Source organism: Polypterus senegalus, chromosome 4 (assembly GCF_016835505.1).
Source record: "Polypterus senegalus isolate Bchr_013 chromosome 4, ASM1683550v1, whole genome shotgun sequence".
Classification (NCBI taxonomy): domain Eukaryota; kingdom Metazoa; phylum Chordata; class Cladistia; order Polypteriformes; family Polypteridae; genus Polypterus; species Polypterus senegalus.
Genome location: NC_053157.1, coordinates 236275607 through 236290829, shown reverse-complemented (window position 1 = coordinate 236290829; position 15223 = coordinate 236275607). Strand labels below are relative to the sequence as shown.

The following is a 15223-nucleotide window of genomic DNA, read 5'->3' as shown; positions in this document are numbered from 1 at the left end:
AGGGGCTTTTTAGAGGGACCATTATCCACATTTTGGAACGTATGGAAAAAGTGTAATAACTTTTGAATGCTTCAACCCACAGATATCAATGAGGGCTCGACTGAAAGCTCACACCTAAAGGAATCTATATCTACATACAGTGTCACTCTATTAGTTATAAAAATAATAAAAACAATAAAAAATACACATTTCTATGTAAAAATAGTCAATACAAGTCTTATGGGCCAAAAAAATATTTATATATATATATTTATATATATATATATATATATATATATATATATATATATTTTATTTTTACTTTTTTTTAATAAAATGCACACAAACTATATACATTTTGTTACAAACTGTTACAATACAGCTCAGCGTTTTTCCACGTGCCACTGATTGTAGCAATCGTTAGCAGGCAGAAAGCACAAGGGCGTGGCACATGTCGCTCTCTGCCATTAGACGTCTCCTGGTCGATCGATAACTGTCACGGCGCGTACATGCATCTATTATTTAATCGAGAGTGTATTTACGTTTATCTGTACTTTTATCCATATTTAAAATGCGAAAAAACTTGGTGAAATCACAATAAACAACCACGCAGACTGCAGACTGGCACGAATGCCAGCTTCGCGCAGCTCCGATCGGTTTTGTTTACAAGTTGGCATGGCAAGTTACATATCGACGTGCTCAGCTGCTCATTGGCTGTAAGTTTGGAGTGACACTCACAGCGTCCAATCAAACTGGTAGATTCTACCAGGGTTTGGAGTTGTGCGTCATCGTTCAGCTGTCTCTGACACTCGTTGGCTATACGAGGTGCCAGTCACCCCCCAGACCCCTCATAATTGGCCAACTTAGGTGTCGATCAGAAGCTAACACTTCCGTGTAACATGCTTTAGCATGGTTATTGCCGACAGAAACAAATTACATCTGATATGACCAAGCTAGTCGAGCTAGTCTCGAGTTAAGAAACGTTTTCTGGAGTTTTTGTCCCTTTGAGGATCTATCGTGTGTTTTGGACCTAATCATTTTACTGGACTTTATTCCCGGGAGCCTTACGGACAGAATGAGATCAATATTGCTCGGAAATATTGATGTTTGACTTGCAGAGAGCCTTCAAAGGTAGGAAAAGTCAGATCTTAAAAAGTATTTACTTCTCTGTAAAAAAGGATTTAGTGTCAGTGCTGTGGTTGTTGTGTGTCAAAATGGTTTATATCATCGGAAAGACGAGACTCTGAATTTTCATTTGATGTGTAGTATGTCGAGGTCCATGACAGAGGGGCATGCACACATGGCTGTGATATGATTGTGACGTCGTAAAATCGTCGTTATGTACCGGGACCGGTACGTGTGCATGTTAAGTCCTTCAGTTCACTATTATAAAAAGTTTGGAAGGTTTAAGAAAGAAAATGATGAGAGGAAAACCATATATATGGAATTGAAGCCTTGGCCAGTTAGAGAAAATGGGAACAAAATAGAAAAATAGAAATACCACGAGGGGGCCAGTGATAGGAAAGTAAGGAGATGATAAGGGTTCCCATGGAAACTCAAGGCTCGGCCGGACAGGAATAGAAGGGAGTCAGAGAAGACGGGCAAGAGAGCGAGGTCAGAAAAGATCGGGAATGACATAAGAAAAGCCCAAAGATGGTAAGAGGAAGCCATCCACCCAGTCTTAGACCAATCAAAATAAGCCAAACAGACACCAAGAGGAACAATGGACAGTAAAACCAGGTGCAGGATGAGCTAATCGAACGAGGCCAAAATGACAAGAAATTGTTATAAAAACTTCAATTGCTGTAATGTTCGGGGCTCAATCTCACTCGGCCGAATTGAGTTGAGTCCATGTGGTTGATTTATTGCAATAAAGCCTTAAAACTCTGTCTGTCTATCTCGAGTCCTATTAGCCTTTATTATTAGGTAAAAAGCCTTCTGATGATTCATTTTTTGCCACGACAACAGCAGATGTCTCCTTCACGTTTGAGCTTTTCTCTTTGCCTTACGTTATCATCATCATCATCGGGTGCAAACCTTTCCACTCAGTTAGATGTGTTACTTGGACACGACATGGATTTTTTTTTTTTTTTAAACATAAGCCGTTTTTCCATTTTGATTACTGTGTATATAAAAGCCCTGCATGAATGAATGAATGAATGAATGAATGAATGAACAGGCGGAAACACCACTGATTGTACAAAATGGAAGACAAAAGCTGATCTGGTGGCCCTCACTCCAGTTATCATGAAGTGTTTCGAAACAACTGGTCCGACGACACGTCACTGTGGATCCACACCAGTACGCGTACAGAACAAACAGGTCCACCAGCCATCTCCACAGCCTTGCCTGCTGCACCGTTTCTCATCTTGTGCGGATGCTCTTTGTTTCTAAAACATTTGTATTCCAGATAGACGAGTTCACAAAACTCGCTGGCTTAGGACTTTCACAATCCGTCTGCCACTGGATCAAAGACTTTCCGACTAACCACCCCCAGGTGGTTAGATTAGGCCTCTACTTCTCCTGCATACTGAACACCAGAGCCCTGCAAGGCTATGTGCTGAGCCCTCTCCTTATATGCATTCTATATAGTCATATGAAAAACTTTGGGAACCCCTCTCAGCCTGCATAATAATGGACTCTCCTTTCAACAATAAACATACCAGTGGTCTGTCTTTCATTTCCTAGGAACATCTGAGCACTGCTGTGTTTTCCGAACAAAGGTTTTTCGTGAAGCAGTATTTAGTTGTATGAAATGAAATCAAATGTGAAAAACTGGCTGTGCACAAATGTGGGTCCCCTTGTCATTGTGCTGATTGGAATGGCTGTCACTGCTCAGTGCTGATTACTTGGTTGGATGAGCTCGTTGAGCCTTGAACTTCATAGACAGGAGTGTCCAATCACGAGTGGTCAAAGGTATTTAAGGTGGTCCATTGCAAGTTGTGCTTCCTTCCCTTTGACTCTCCTCTGAAGAGTGACAGACAGCATGGGATCCTCAAAGCAACTCTCCAAAGATCTGAAAACAAAGATTGTTGAGTCTCCTGGTTTAGGTGAAGGCTACAAAAAGCTACCTCAGACGTTTAAACTGTCAGTTTCAACTGTAAGGAATGGAATCAGGAAATGGAAGGCCACAGGCACAGTTGCTGTTAAACCAACCCAGCAGGTCTGACAGGCCAAGAAAAATACAGGAGCGGCATATGAGCAGGATTGTGAGAATGCTTACAGACAACCCACAGATCACCTCCAGAGACCTGCAAGAACGTCTCGCTGCAGATGGTGTATCTGTACATCGTTCTACAATTCAGAGCAACAGTATGGCAGGGTGATGAGAAAGAAGCAAACAAACAGAGTCGCTTGTTGTATTCAATGCTCATTTAGACAAGACAGAATTATTTTGGAAACAAAGTGCTTTGGACTGATGAGACAACAATGGAGTTATTTGGTCAGAACAAAAAGTGCTTTGTATGGCGAAAGAAGAACACCGCATTCCAAGAAAAACACCTGCTACCTCCTGTCAGATTTGCTGGAGGTCCATCATGCTGTGTGGCTAGTTCAGGGACTGGGGCCCTTGTTAAAGTCGAGGGTCGGAGGAATTCAACCCAATATCAACAAATTCTTCAGGATAATGTTCAAGCATCAGTCACAAAGTTGAAGTTACGCAGGGGTTGGATAGTCCAACAAGACAACGAGCCAAAACACAAAGGCATTCATGCAGAGGGAGAAGTACAATGTTCTAGAATGGCCGTCACAGTCTCCTGACTTGAATATCGAACATCGAAAATCTATTGGATGATTTGAAGCAGGCTGTCCATGCCTGGCAGCCATCACATTGAACTGAACTGGAGAGATCTTGTATGAAGAATGGTCAGAAATACCTCCATCCAGAATCCAGACACTCATCACAGGCTATAGGAGGACAGCGTCGAGAGGCAAAAGGAGGCTCCACTGAGTATTGATGTCATATCTCTGTTGGGGTGCCCACATTTATGCACCTGTCTAATTTTGTTACGATGCATATTGCATATTTTCTGTTAATCCAATAAACTTAATGTCACTGCTGAAATACTAATGTTTCCATAAGGCAGGTCAGATATTAAAAGGAAGTTGCTACTTTGAAAGCTCAGCCAATGAGAAACAAAAATCCAAAGAATTAAGAGGGGGTCCCAAACTTTTTCATATGACTGTATCTATGACTCTGTTCCCTCTCATTCCACCAACACCATCATTAAGTTCATGGATGACATGACAGGACCAGGCAGGCAGTGTGGTGTCGTGGTTAAGGCTTTGGACTTCCAACCCTGTGTGACACCACTGCGTGAACCTGAGCAAGTCACTTGACCTGCCTGGTCTCCATCTGGAAAACTAGAATTGGAACCAGTTGTATTAGGTAAAGGCGCTAGCCAAATGTGTAAAAATGCCTGTAATTGGACTCATTTCTGAGACCACCTATAGGGATGAGGTCCAAAGACTGCACTGAGGAGAACCTCGCCCTGAACTCTACTAAACCAACAGAACTTATAAAAGACTTCCAGAGTCACAACTCAAACCACAACCTGATATACAGTACATCGGTGGAGACTGTGTGTTTGTGGGTGCACACAATGCAGAACATTTCTCCTGGTCCAGAATCTTCTACTAACTGAGGATCCTCAGAACAAAACAACCTGCTGGCATCCTTTTACCGCTGCTCCACTGAGAGTGCGCGGTCGTGCCGGCAGCTCAATGAGCCCTTGAGAAGATCACAAACTCTGCCCAGAAAACGTTTGGCTGCACCACATCACTCTCTTTGGAGAAACTCTTCAGCTCTCACTGTCTCAACAGAGCAGCCGACATCATAAAAGAGCCTCACCACCCTGGATGCCACCTGCTTGAGTTGCTGCCCTCTGGTGTGCTCTTCAGGTCCATCCAATGGCAGGCGAACAGATTGAAGGACGGTTTGTACCCCAGAGCCGTACGAGAACTGAAAACTGTTAAACGCTTCCATCCATCATCTAACCTGCTATATCCTAACTACAGGGTCACGGGGGTCTACTGGAGCCAATCCCAGCCAACACAGGGCACAAGGCAGGAAACAAACCCCGGGCAGGGTGCCAGCCCACCGCAGGGCACACACAACCACAATTTAGAATCGCCAATGCACCTAACCTGCGTTTCTTTGGACTGTGGGAGGAAACCCAGGCAGACACGCAGGGAGGACCCAGGAAGCGAATTCAGGTCTCCTAACTGCGAAACAGCAGCACTACCCACTGCGCCACCATGCCGCCCTAAACACTTCGAATGATTGACAATGGCCAACATAGCAGCAGTCACTCGTATTTCTTTGCAAATTCTATTATTTATCTATTGCTATTATTGCACTCAGTTCATATGTGCATTAAACCCAAGAGCAATATTTAGTTACTCTATTAGATTGTATTATATTGTACGTAGGCAGGGATCGCACGTTGTCGCCCCCACCACACAACGGACCACCAGGATTGGGACCCGAGACCCGTATTATGTGTGAATGTACCTTTAGGGTTGCAGCAATTTCGCTGTACTAAGTGCAATGACAAAAAATAAGGGAATTGGAAGAGGAATAAAGTGACAGGTGCTACTGAAACCCTGCCCTGCTATCTCAGCAGACGCATAGTGCGGTGGAAATCGACATCCTTCATCAAAGTAAGAAACTCATCGATAAAATCCTTTTGGGTCATAATCAGGCAGGTTGAAAAGCGTGTCCATCTGCGTCAGCACCGAGCTGAGGAAGGAACATCTACCACAGCAGTCTGACCGATCGGTCACCATCTATTCACTGTATGGTTGCTGTTATGAATCGAAAAAAGTGAAGGTGCTTTCTGGAACCTTCACACGGATGGGTCATCTGGGAACCAGCAATGATTCCTCTATGGCAGCGGTCCTGGGGACGCCCTGTGGTTGGAGGTTTTTGTTCCAAGCAGCTTCTGTTTTTAATTGAACTCCTGGGCTGATTAAGCGAGATGTTGTTTCTCCAAGTTCTGTGTTTTGGGAACAATATAGAAATTAGAAAACTAAGTTTGCTAAAAAAAAAAATATATATTAAAATGTGCCAAGCAGTTCTATAGGAATAATGTATTTTTGATTTCGTTTTAACAGTATTTTCATCTTGATTTTCATTCTACTTTTCTAGGTGTTCTAATTGTTTAATTAATCCATTATTCACTAATTGTTGCGTCTGACTTTAATATTCTGTCTGATCTGCTCCTTTTAAATTGTCATTATTAAGATACAACGAAGGGGGAAAAACTGCATGGAGAAAAGGGTAAAATATAATGAAATCAACAAAAGTGAGTTCAGCATTTAAATCTATAGCAAACTCAGAAATATTTCTAAATGTCTTATAAATGTAAAAATCAGGCTGCTGGGCTTTTCTGAATGTCGAATTGTCGAGGGAAAAAAAAAAATTACCAGCTCAGCTCAGCTCAGCGTTATCAGGTGTTGTCATTGATTAGGACTCTGGGTGGGACAAAAACCTGCAGCGACAGGGGGGTCAACAGGACCGAGTCTGGGAAACGCTGCTCTATGGGATGGCTCTGATGAAGCGCTCTGGCACCTTGAAGTTTTAAGGGTGTAGGCCACCTCGTGGGATACAAGCAGATCAAGAAAACTGAAGTCCGTCTTAGTCAGGAACCTGTTGTTATTATGGAGCTACACAAACAAAAGATCGTTCTGGAACCTGCACGTGGATAATTCTATAGGGCACCAAAACTGGTACCACCCACTCAACTCCCCCTTTCTATAGGCCACCAAATCTAGTACCCCCCCCCACCTTCATTAGGGCACCCAAACTAGTACCATCTCCTCAACTCCCCTTCTATAGGGCACCAAAACTAGTACCACATCCTTAACTCCCCTTCTATAGGGCACCAAAACTAGTACCACCCCTCAACTCCCCTCTATAGGGCACCAAAACTAGTACCCCCTTTAGGGCAACAAACCCCAACCCTGATATCCAAAAGGAATCGCTCTGAGGAACCACTTCTTTATTTTTAGGAGTGCAGGCGACCAATTTAGAGCCAGAAGTGATTCTCTGCAATCGGCAGCAACTATACAGTGTGCTATGTACAAGCATTTTTTTTTAAATAATTCAAATATTATAATATGCAATTTGTATTTATTTTTATTACCCTATGTACCTAACAAGTTATGTTGCATTACTGCTTTAATCTTTTTTTTTCTTTTTTTCTGCTCTCGATGCAAACGCACTTATTGTTTTGTTTAATTTACTGTAGAGAATCCGTTTTTCACAAAATTACAAAGGATGTGTGATTATTAAATGCTCCTTGTTGATAATACTGTATCAACTTGGGCTTTGCGCTAAAATAATGCCAATAAATATTACGGTTTTGACACGATGAGGGAACCCCCGAGTCAGCACTGCGTCACAGCAGCCCACCAGGTCCAGCAAGCAGGGACGTTCTTAGGCATACGCGAACTACGCATCCGCGCAGCTAGGGCCCCGACTTACAATTTTATTTATTTACTAGGCTGACCCGCCTTTTAAGATGACCACTTCTTAAGGCAATTCAATATGTAGATCAATTTGATATTTTATACAAACTCATTCATTTGGTTATATTGCATTTGAGCGGTATTACTTTAATACTCGTAGTTTCTGTTGTTTTTTGTGATGAAATTTAAACTTTTTTTCTATATTGAGGTCGCCCTTTTGAACCCCCCTGATATTTACTACGCGGTGAGGCATTTGTACTCCATCAACATTAATTATTTCCAGAGACATAATTTTGTCTATTTTTCCAGCGCATCGCGCACAAAAGCAAGGGAACGATGGGAGCACCAGAACTCTGCTCACATCATGTCCCTTCGTACCGCAAGCTGCAAGTAGTAAGTCTGTGATAAGCAGAATACCGCTACGCTTTCCACTCACGGGACTGAAGGCCAATCCCGACCGCTTTTATATAGTAAGAAAGAAGAAGAAGATATCGCACAGTCTGGAGCAGAAAATCATCTTTTGCCTGGAAAAACGAAACATGCATTGCAAAATGGACGGGGCGTGTGTGAAGCTCCGCGCCTGCGTAGTACTCACGGGACGGAAGGACAATCCCGACTGCATTTATATAGTTGGATTTTGTTGTCGGGCTGTGGGCCTGAGGCCCCTGTCATGCCCCATGGCACTGCAGCCGTCTGTGCCGTCCTTTACCAGATCCAGAACAAAATCAATATTTTACCACTCTGCATACACACACGCGTACATGTAGGCCTACTGGTCATCTAAGGCCTTTTCCTGAAATTTTATTAGAACACCTTCCTGAGCTCAGGAAGGGATCCAGGGATCCCCCCCCTCCAAGCCCTGCGCATTTCTTAACCGCGTAGGGCGCCCAAACTGCTTAAGAACGGCCCTGCAGCAAGGTCGCACGGACCTTTGAATTCGAGGGACTTGTTTATATATATTAAAAAAAAAAAAACTTGTGACTAACTGGTGAAGATTTTGATGAGTTTTCTTGTTACTGTTGTTTCATTGTCATAGTATCACTTTCTCTATTTATAACATAAAAAGACGTTGAACAATGTGCCGCATGTAGCGAGCTGCAGCTCCTTACTCGATCGCTCAGTATCCCAGCAGCCAATAGGCCGGCCGCCAAGTACTTGAATATGCGCTGTACGTGAACTGCTACGCGCGCCGTCTAAATTTAGTTAACGTGGGCGTGTGTAAGTCAGTGAAATAATCAGGTAACTTTTTCGCCACATTGCGGCGATTGTATGTTTTTTTTGTCAGTGGATCGTATAGGTTCAAGTGAAATGGCTTGCTTTGCAACATGATCAGCATCCAACAGAACGAGTACTTGAATTAAAGCAGCTGGCAGATAGATACACGTTGGGCTTCACAAATGTTTGCGCGTGACGCGGTCGGGAATCGTTTTGTTGGTTTGCTAAAACTGCTGAACTCAATACAAGAGGAAAACAAGCGTGATTCGTGCCTACGAGGCCAAAGCGTCGATCTGTCTCATTGACTTTAATTTTGTTTCCAGTCTAACGGTTTTCGGAGAAGTCCTGAAACTTACGAGGAGTCTGATCGGCTGCAAAACAGAAAGCTCCTAATTAGTCGTGGATGCAATTTAGTTCAAACGCTCGCGCAAGCTTTCAGTGATAAGAGAAATCAACTTCGGTGCGACGGATTTGTTACAAAAGCAAAGGGCATTTTTAACAGTGCCCATAGGGATTGTTGTCTGCGGAAAGACGGAGAAAAGTGCCAAAGCGTATTGCTGAATTAGTTGTTACTAGACCGATTGGTGTTGACGACGGCAGATGTAGTGGCGAAGAAACTTTAAATTATATGAGTATGGGATTCTTGATAACGCTTTATGTGAATTAGAGCGTCGCTTTTCATCTAGCAATGTTCGCGTGATCTCAGCAATAGATTCTTTCGTACCAAGCAGTGAAAAGTTCTTAGATGTTGAGGATTTGACTCATCTGGCGGAGCAATTACAAAACAAACGCCACCGCTTTAGACATTGAAATAAAGCAACTACGCGGCGTTTAGTCGCGCGAAAGAAGAGTTGTGAATTTGTAACCACTTCTTTGCTGGACGTGTTGCAATTCGTTGAAAAATATGAAGACGCTTTCTACGTAACAAAACGACTACCGCGTGTACAATACCAGAGACATCTCCTGAGACCGAGAGATCATTCAGTAAACTTAAGTTGATCAAAACGATCAACAATGACAGACGTGCGCTTGTCAAATATTGCAATAATTTCCATACATGCTGAGAGAATGCCAAGAAATTAGATTTGGATCGTGTGATTGACAAATGCATTCAAATATTTCCTAATTTTCGCATTATGCTAAAATGAACATACACCTGCGGACTGCTGGACTAGTATGAAAAGTCAAGAATGTGTTAACTTGCTGTACTGACCTACTGAAATAGCAAGCCATGCACGACGCATTGTTTCAGTTTTTGCATATATAATTGTGTTCTGTGTTTGCTTCATTGCCTGCCGAGGACCTGTTGATTTGAACTGACTGGCGCCGCCATTCCACCCTCTTTTCCCGAGAAGTCCAACTTTGATACCCACCGAGTCAGACTGCACGTCCAAGGCGTCTTTATTTTCTCGTTATATGAAAACGGTACTTTTTTTAGTGCGCCTTAACCCGACCCTACCCACACGTCCCCATGGCATTCCCTCGTAATGAAAACGCTAGTCCTTGGGAAACATGGAGTCTCTGATTTGTGTTTAATTTCTCCGCACAATACGCTCGCACTGAACGACGAGCGAGTGGCTTACACCGCGGCCTGGGGAGACTCGGACGGTGTTCTGTTGAACCACGGAACATATGGAAATGTTTTACGCATGCGCATTATGCGTTTATTCGAAAACGGTCAATAAATAAGTTTAAGTACATTTAATTAAAACTGAACCTGCTAAAATTATTATTTGCCTTTTAAGCCATTAGGAGTAAACGTATTCAATGCCTCAATCCAATGCATTTCCGATTTTAATCTGTTTGTTGTCCAGCATTGTTGGAATTGTAAATCGAAATGATTGGTATGTGCAACCTTAGGGAAAAAAAATGGCTGATGATGAGTAATACCATAAAAATGCTGTGTTCATTTCAACGTTTGAAAATGTGCACGTGTATCTTATTTCGACAAGGCAGGACAAATCGACAGAGCGCCGGCGTAAAAGGAAACGGGAAAGTCGGAGTGTGCGGCAGAGGGACGGCGAGCTATCATCTCTAAAAAGGTCGGGAGGACTGACTTGCACGGCCTATCGCTGCTCTCTCTTTCAGTCTGCTTCTTACTTTATTCGTTTTTTCTATCCCTCATCCCGATTACATCGTCCACGCAAACTCTTCGTTTTTTCTGTCCAAACCCCGACATTCCTTCCCTCTCCCACCCGGTATTTCCTTCTTTGCTCGATGCTCTCTCGTTGCTTACCGATACTTCTCTTCACTGCCTTTTCTCTCTCTCTCTTTTTCTTTTCTTTCTTTTGCTCACTTTCGTCCCTGAAGATCACAGATTTCCCACAGCAATACGATTAGCACGCCGGAGGAATTTAGCAAAGAGAAACAAAACGAGTCATCAGAGAGCGACCTATTGGGAAGGTGTTTGTAAAGTGATACAAATCGGGTGCACAGTGCCATCCACTGGCCGGAGGGAGGATTCTTTGTGTTTGTTTTCTCTAGTCTTAAAATTCGTCGCTTTCGAATAATGCAGTACAACTCAATAATTAAAACTCGCGAAGGATTGGCATGTGACCGACAGTAATCATTTTACCAATTCAGGAACAGCCTTTATTCAGTTGCCTACTTGACTTTAATATGCTTTTATACAGAAGCTCCGCCGAGTCGTTAAGGTTAACACACAGCGCGTCCTTACTGCACAAACTGCTGTTTCCAACCTTGCGCCCAGTGCCGCCAGGGGGGTATTCCAGAAAGCTTGGTTAACTTACCATTTGGTAAATCATAACCTCTGCGTTGATTTACCCCAAACCCGCATACCATGAGTATGTCGGTTCCAAAACACCTGAGAAGAGTAATTTTAATCAACCTCCTACTGGTTACCCAGAGTTAATGCGCGTGCACCGTGCATACCTAAAGACGTTTTCAATGGATCGCCGATTTCACGAGTCCAAATGGAAGATCAAGGAGAAAAAAAGCGAGCGGCATATTTCACAGAGGTGGAGTTGGAGGTGTTAATGCAGGCGTTTGAAGAATTCAAGCCTATCATAATGAAAAAAAGTAATACGGCTGCATCGGCTAAAGAAATAGAGTTGGCTTGGCAAAAAATAACGGACAGAGTAAATGCGTGAGTGTACTAAATTGCAAAATTGACATCGCCTCCCTTTTATTATACTGTAAAATAATGAAACACCCCTTCCGCACCCTTTTCACTGTTAAATCACTTTGAATGCATTCACTTTTCCTGCCATTCATTTCTTTAGGTTAAAATAACAATGTGTATTGACTAGGAATATATGGTTTCTTATTTAATAAGGTGTAATCCGTCTGGATGCAGAAGAACTTTGAGGCAAGTCAAAATGAAACATAAAAACATACTGCAAAAAGGTAATAGTTGATTACACGATCACTGAACTATTGATTAAACACGATTTAGTATATTCTGTCTGTCATGTAGCTAATAGAAAGCAAGCTGAAGCCCGTCTAACTGGCGGGGCCCACCACCACCTCCCCTCACCCCATCTGAGGAGCTGGCTCTGTCCCTTAATAAAGGGCGACCAGTGGTTGCTGGCATTCCAGGGGGCACTTCGTCACACACACCATGCACCACAAGTAGCATGGTGAAATGTAAGTTTACCACTGTGATTTGTTTTCATTATATGACTTAATAAATTACTATCTCTGTCACTTAAAGGCTTCTTCAACATGCTTAATGTTTTTATGCAGGCTGACTTTATTGAACTGCATATGCTGTGTAGGCTACTGTGTGCTTAGTTGTATTACTGTGACATGTTTTTTTCCTGCATTTTTGGTTTTTCTTTGATAATATTGAGAATTTAATGGGTTGTATTTTCCTATAGATACTGATAGAGGGATTGTATTATTGGACCCTACAGAAAGGACACAGTCTGTCACAGCTGTAAGTGTTTTGTTGTCAGGTACCTTTAGTTGCTTTTAGATATTTTTTTTCTTTTTGCCAGATAATGTATACTTGCATATTTCCTCTATAGGTTGAAGATGACGATGAAGAGACCACATCTGCTGTGACAGAAGTGGACAATGCTGGTGGATCCACTGAGGTATGATGCATACCATTATAATGCATGCCCCCTTTTTACATTAGAGTAACAAACTGTCATTGTCCTTTCACAGTACATACCTGGGGATTTGCCCACAGATGACGGTCCTTCAACCTCAATGCACGATCTAAGCAGTGTAAGAATTTATGTGCATTTGTCCATATTTTAATGTTATTGTCTGACAGAATCTCATTCATTTAATTATTTTTGGCTTCCTAGTTGCCAGCAAAGGAGCTGTATAAGGTCCATCTTCAAAAACAAATAAGAAAAAGTGACATGGAGATGGACCTTATACAGCTTCAAATGGAGGCGAAAAGGCTATCCATAAAAAAAAAGCAACATTAGAAATAGAATTACTGGAGCATCGCCTTAAGGTGAGAACTTGTGTGATTATTAATCTGTTGCATGTTAAACGTGTGTGTGTGTGTGTGTGTGTATATATATATATATATATATATATATATATATATATAAGCAATGTAATACAAAAAACACATTTTATTTCACTTTCATTGTTTTTCAGGAAATAAAGAAATGAACCACACCGCAGACCAGTGCACACAATTTAATAAAAGTAATTCTGAGAAATCCTGTCTCTCAAAAGTCTTCCATCTCTGTTGTATGGAAAAATCTGTAGGGGTTCCTCTGGGCCATCTTCTTCAATACAAGGAGGGTGGCTCTCTCCTCTTATAGTGGCAATGTTGTGAAGCACAACACAAGCCACTATGATGTCGCATGCCCTCTCTGGACTGACCCGGAGCCCACACAGACACTGAAACCTAGACTTGAGGATCCCTATGGTCATCTCCACCTTGGCCCGTGTTCGGCTGTGAGCCAGGTTGAAGCGTGTCTGTGGTCCAGGATCAGGTTCAGGGTAGGGTGTCATTAAGCAGGGCAGACAAGGGTATCCTCTGTCCCCCAGCAAGTAACCATTGTACTGTCCTGTAATGATTCAAGTGTACAACACAAATATAGTGCAAAAGGGAAAAAAAAACAATATTTCATAAAGCGAAACATACCCTGCTGAAATGTCTGGCATAATGATGACTCATGGAAAATTCTGGCATCGTGCACAGATCCTGGCCATTTTGCCTCAACATTAGTAATAATGTGGGTTGCCTCACATATTACCTGTGGTTGAAAAGTGGAAAACTGTAATGAGTTTACTGATTTTAACAAGGCAAAAAATTAAGGACACAAAATCCAGTTCTTACCTGCACATTGATACTATGAATAGATTTCCTATTAACATAGTCTCCCTCATTCATTGAAGGAGCTTTAATAGGAATGTGGGTGCCATCAATGCACCCAATTACATTTGGAAACCCTGAAATAGAAAGTCATATAGGGAAGTATCAAGTGTGTGTGCAGGATGAATACATCTATAGATATAAATAGTATGACTACATATTAAATATGCGTCATGAATTTTACTACAAAGGACAAACCTGCCACTCTGTGGAATTCCTCTTTAATTACACGCAGAGGTTTATGGCCAGGGAACTGTACAAACTTGTGTAAGAAGTGTTTCAGTGCCAGACATACTGTGCGAACGGCTCTACACACAGTTGCCTTTCCCACATGCTCTGCATCGCCCACATTATACAAAAAATGCCCTGAGGCAACAAAACCGAAGTGCTATGCACAGAATGTTTTCTGTGCTAAGCGCAGACCCGCGGTTTGGGACATGTGCAATATGCGGTGCCAAGAGATGGGTCAAGTAGATTAACGATTCTTTTGAAAACCGATAACGCTCTTTTAAAAAATCATTTGGAAATGAAAAGACATCAATACGCGGTCTTATTACTCTCTCCCGGCGGACAAAACCTCGGATAATTTGTGCTTCCACGTCCACAGGATCTTCATCAAAAGGGCACGCAATGCTCAGTAACCTTCTGAAAGAAACTTACCCTGGAACATAACCTGCTCGGTGGCAGGTTATCTTCAGAGAGTAAGCTGCTATGGTTACATACATACCCAGAAAGTTACCTCCGTTTTTGGAACCGAAAGTTGAGGTTATCCACTAACTTACCCTTAAACTTACCCGGGTATGTCACATAACCTGCTTTCTGGAATACCCCCCAGGACTGGTTCCAGTCTCCTGTGATGCTGAACTGGATTAGGTAGGTTTGAGTGTGACAATGGCTATTATAATGGAGTTCATAATGAACTTCTCAACAGATTTAATGTGTATGACGATGGTTGAATGGAGAGTCAGCAACAAAATTAAGTTCAAGGTAATGTTTGTCTCTCTGTTTTCCTGGGTAAGCGTACTCTACTTTGTCTCATGCCTCAGGACCCTCCTGAGCTGTACTGGGGTGAATGTAGAAAAGTGTAAACTTACTATATGTAATTTTAGTTATAAACGTCCCCAAAATAAACGGTTCTTGTAAATAATTGGTAGCCTACGGATGGTACGTTTTAGTACAGGCACTAATTAACATTACACCTCATGGACCGCGTTTCCATGCTAAGCCGCTAGAAGCACAGTTGCTGCAGGG

General features: G+C 42.3%; 2 protein-coding genes across 2 annotated transcripts in view; both read right to left on the bottom strand.

The window, feature by feature from the left end:
* LOC120528910 (zinc finger protein 347-like) overlaps positions 1–11117 on the bottom strand; it is a 66734-nt gene extending 55617 nt beyond the window's left edge. The window contains exon 1 of the mRNA XM_039752986.1: positions 10901–11117. The gene's annotated coding sequence lies outside the window, so the exon portion shown is untranslated. The remainder of the gene's footprint in view (positions 1–10900) is intronic.
* A 2170-nt stretch (positions 11118–13287) lies between these two features.
* On the bottom strand, positions 13288–14053 carry LOC120528909 (putative nuclease HARBI1; the record flags this gene model as incomplete). Its single annotated transcript, XM_039752985.1, has 3 exons — positions 13288–13664; positions 13742–13853; positions 13937–14053. Coding segments are annotated over 3 exons (606 nt in total), but the record flags the coding sequence as incomplete, so codon positions are not given.
* Between the last annotated feature and the right edge of the window lie 1170 nt (positions 14054–15223).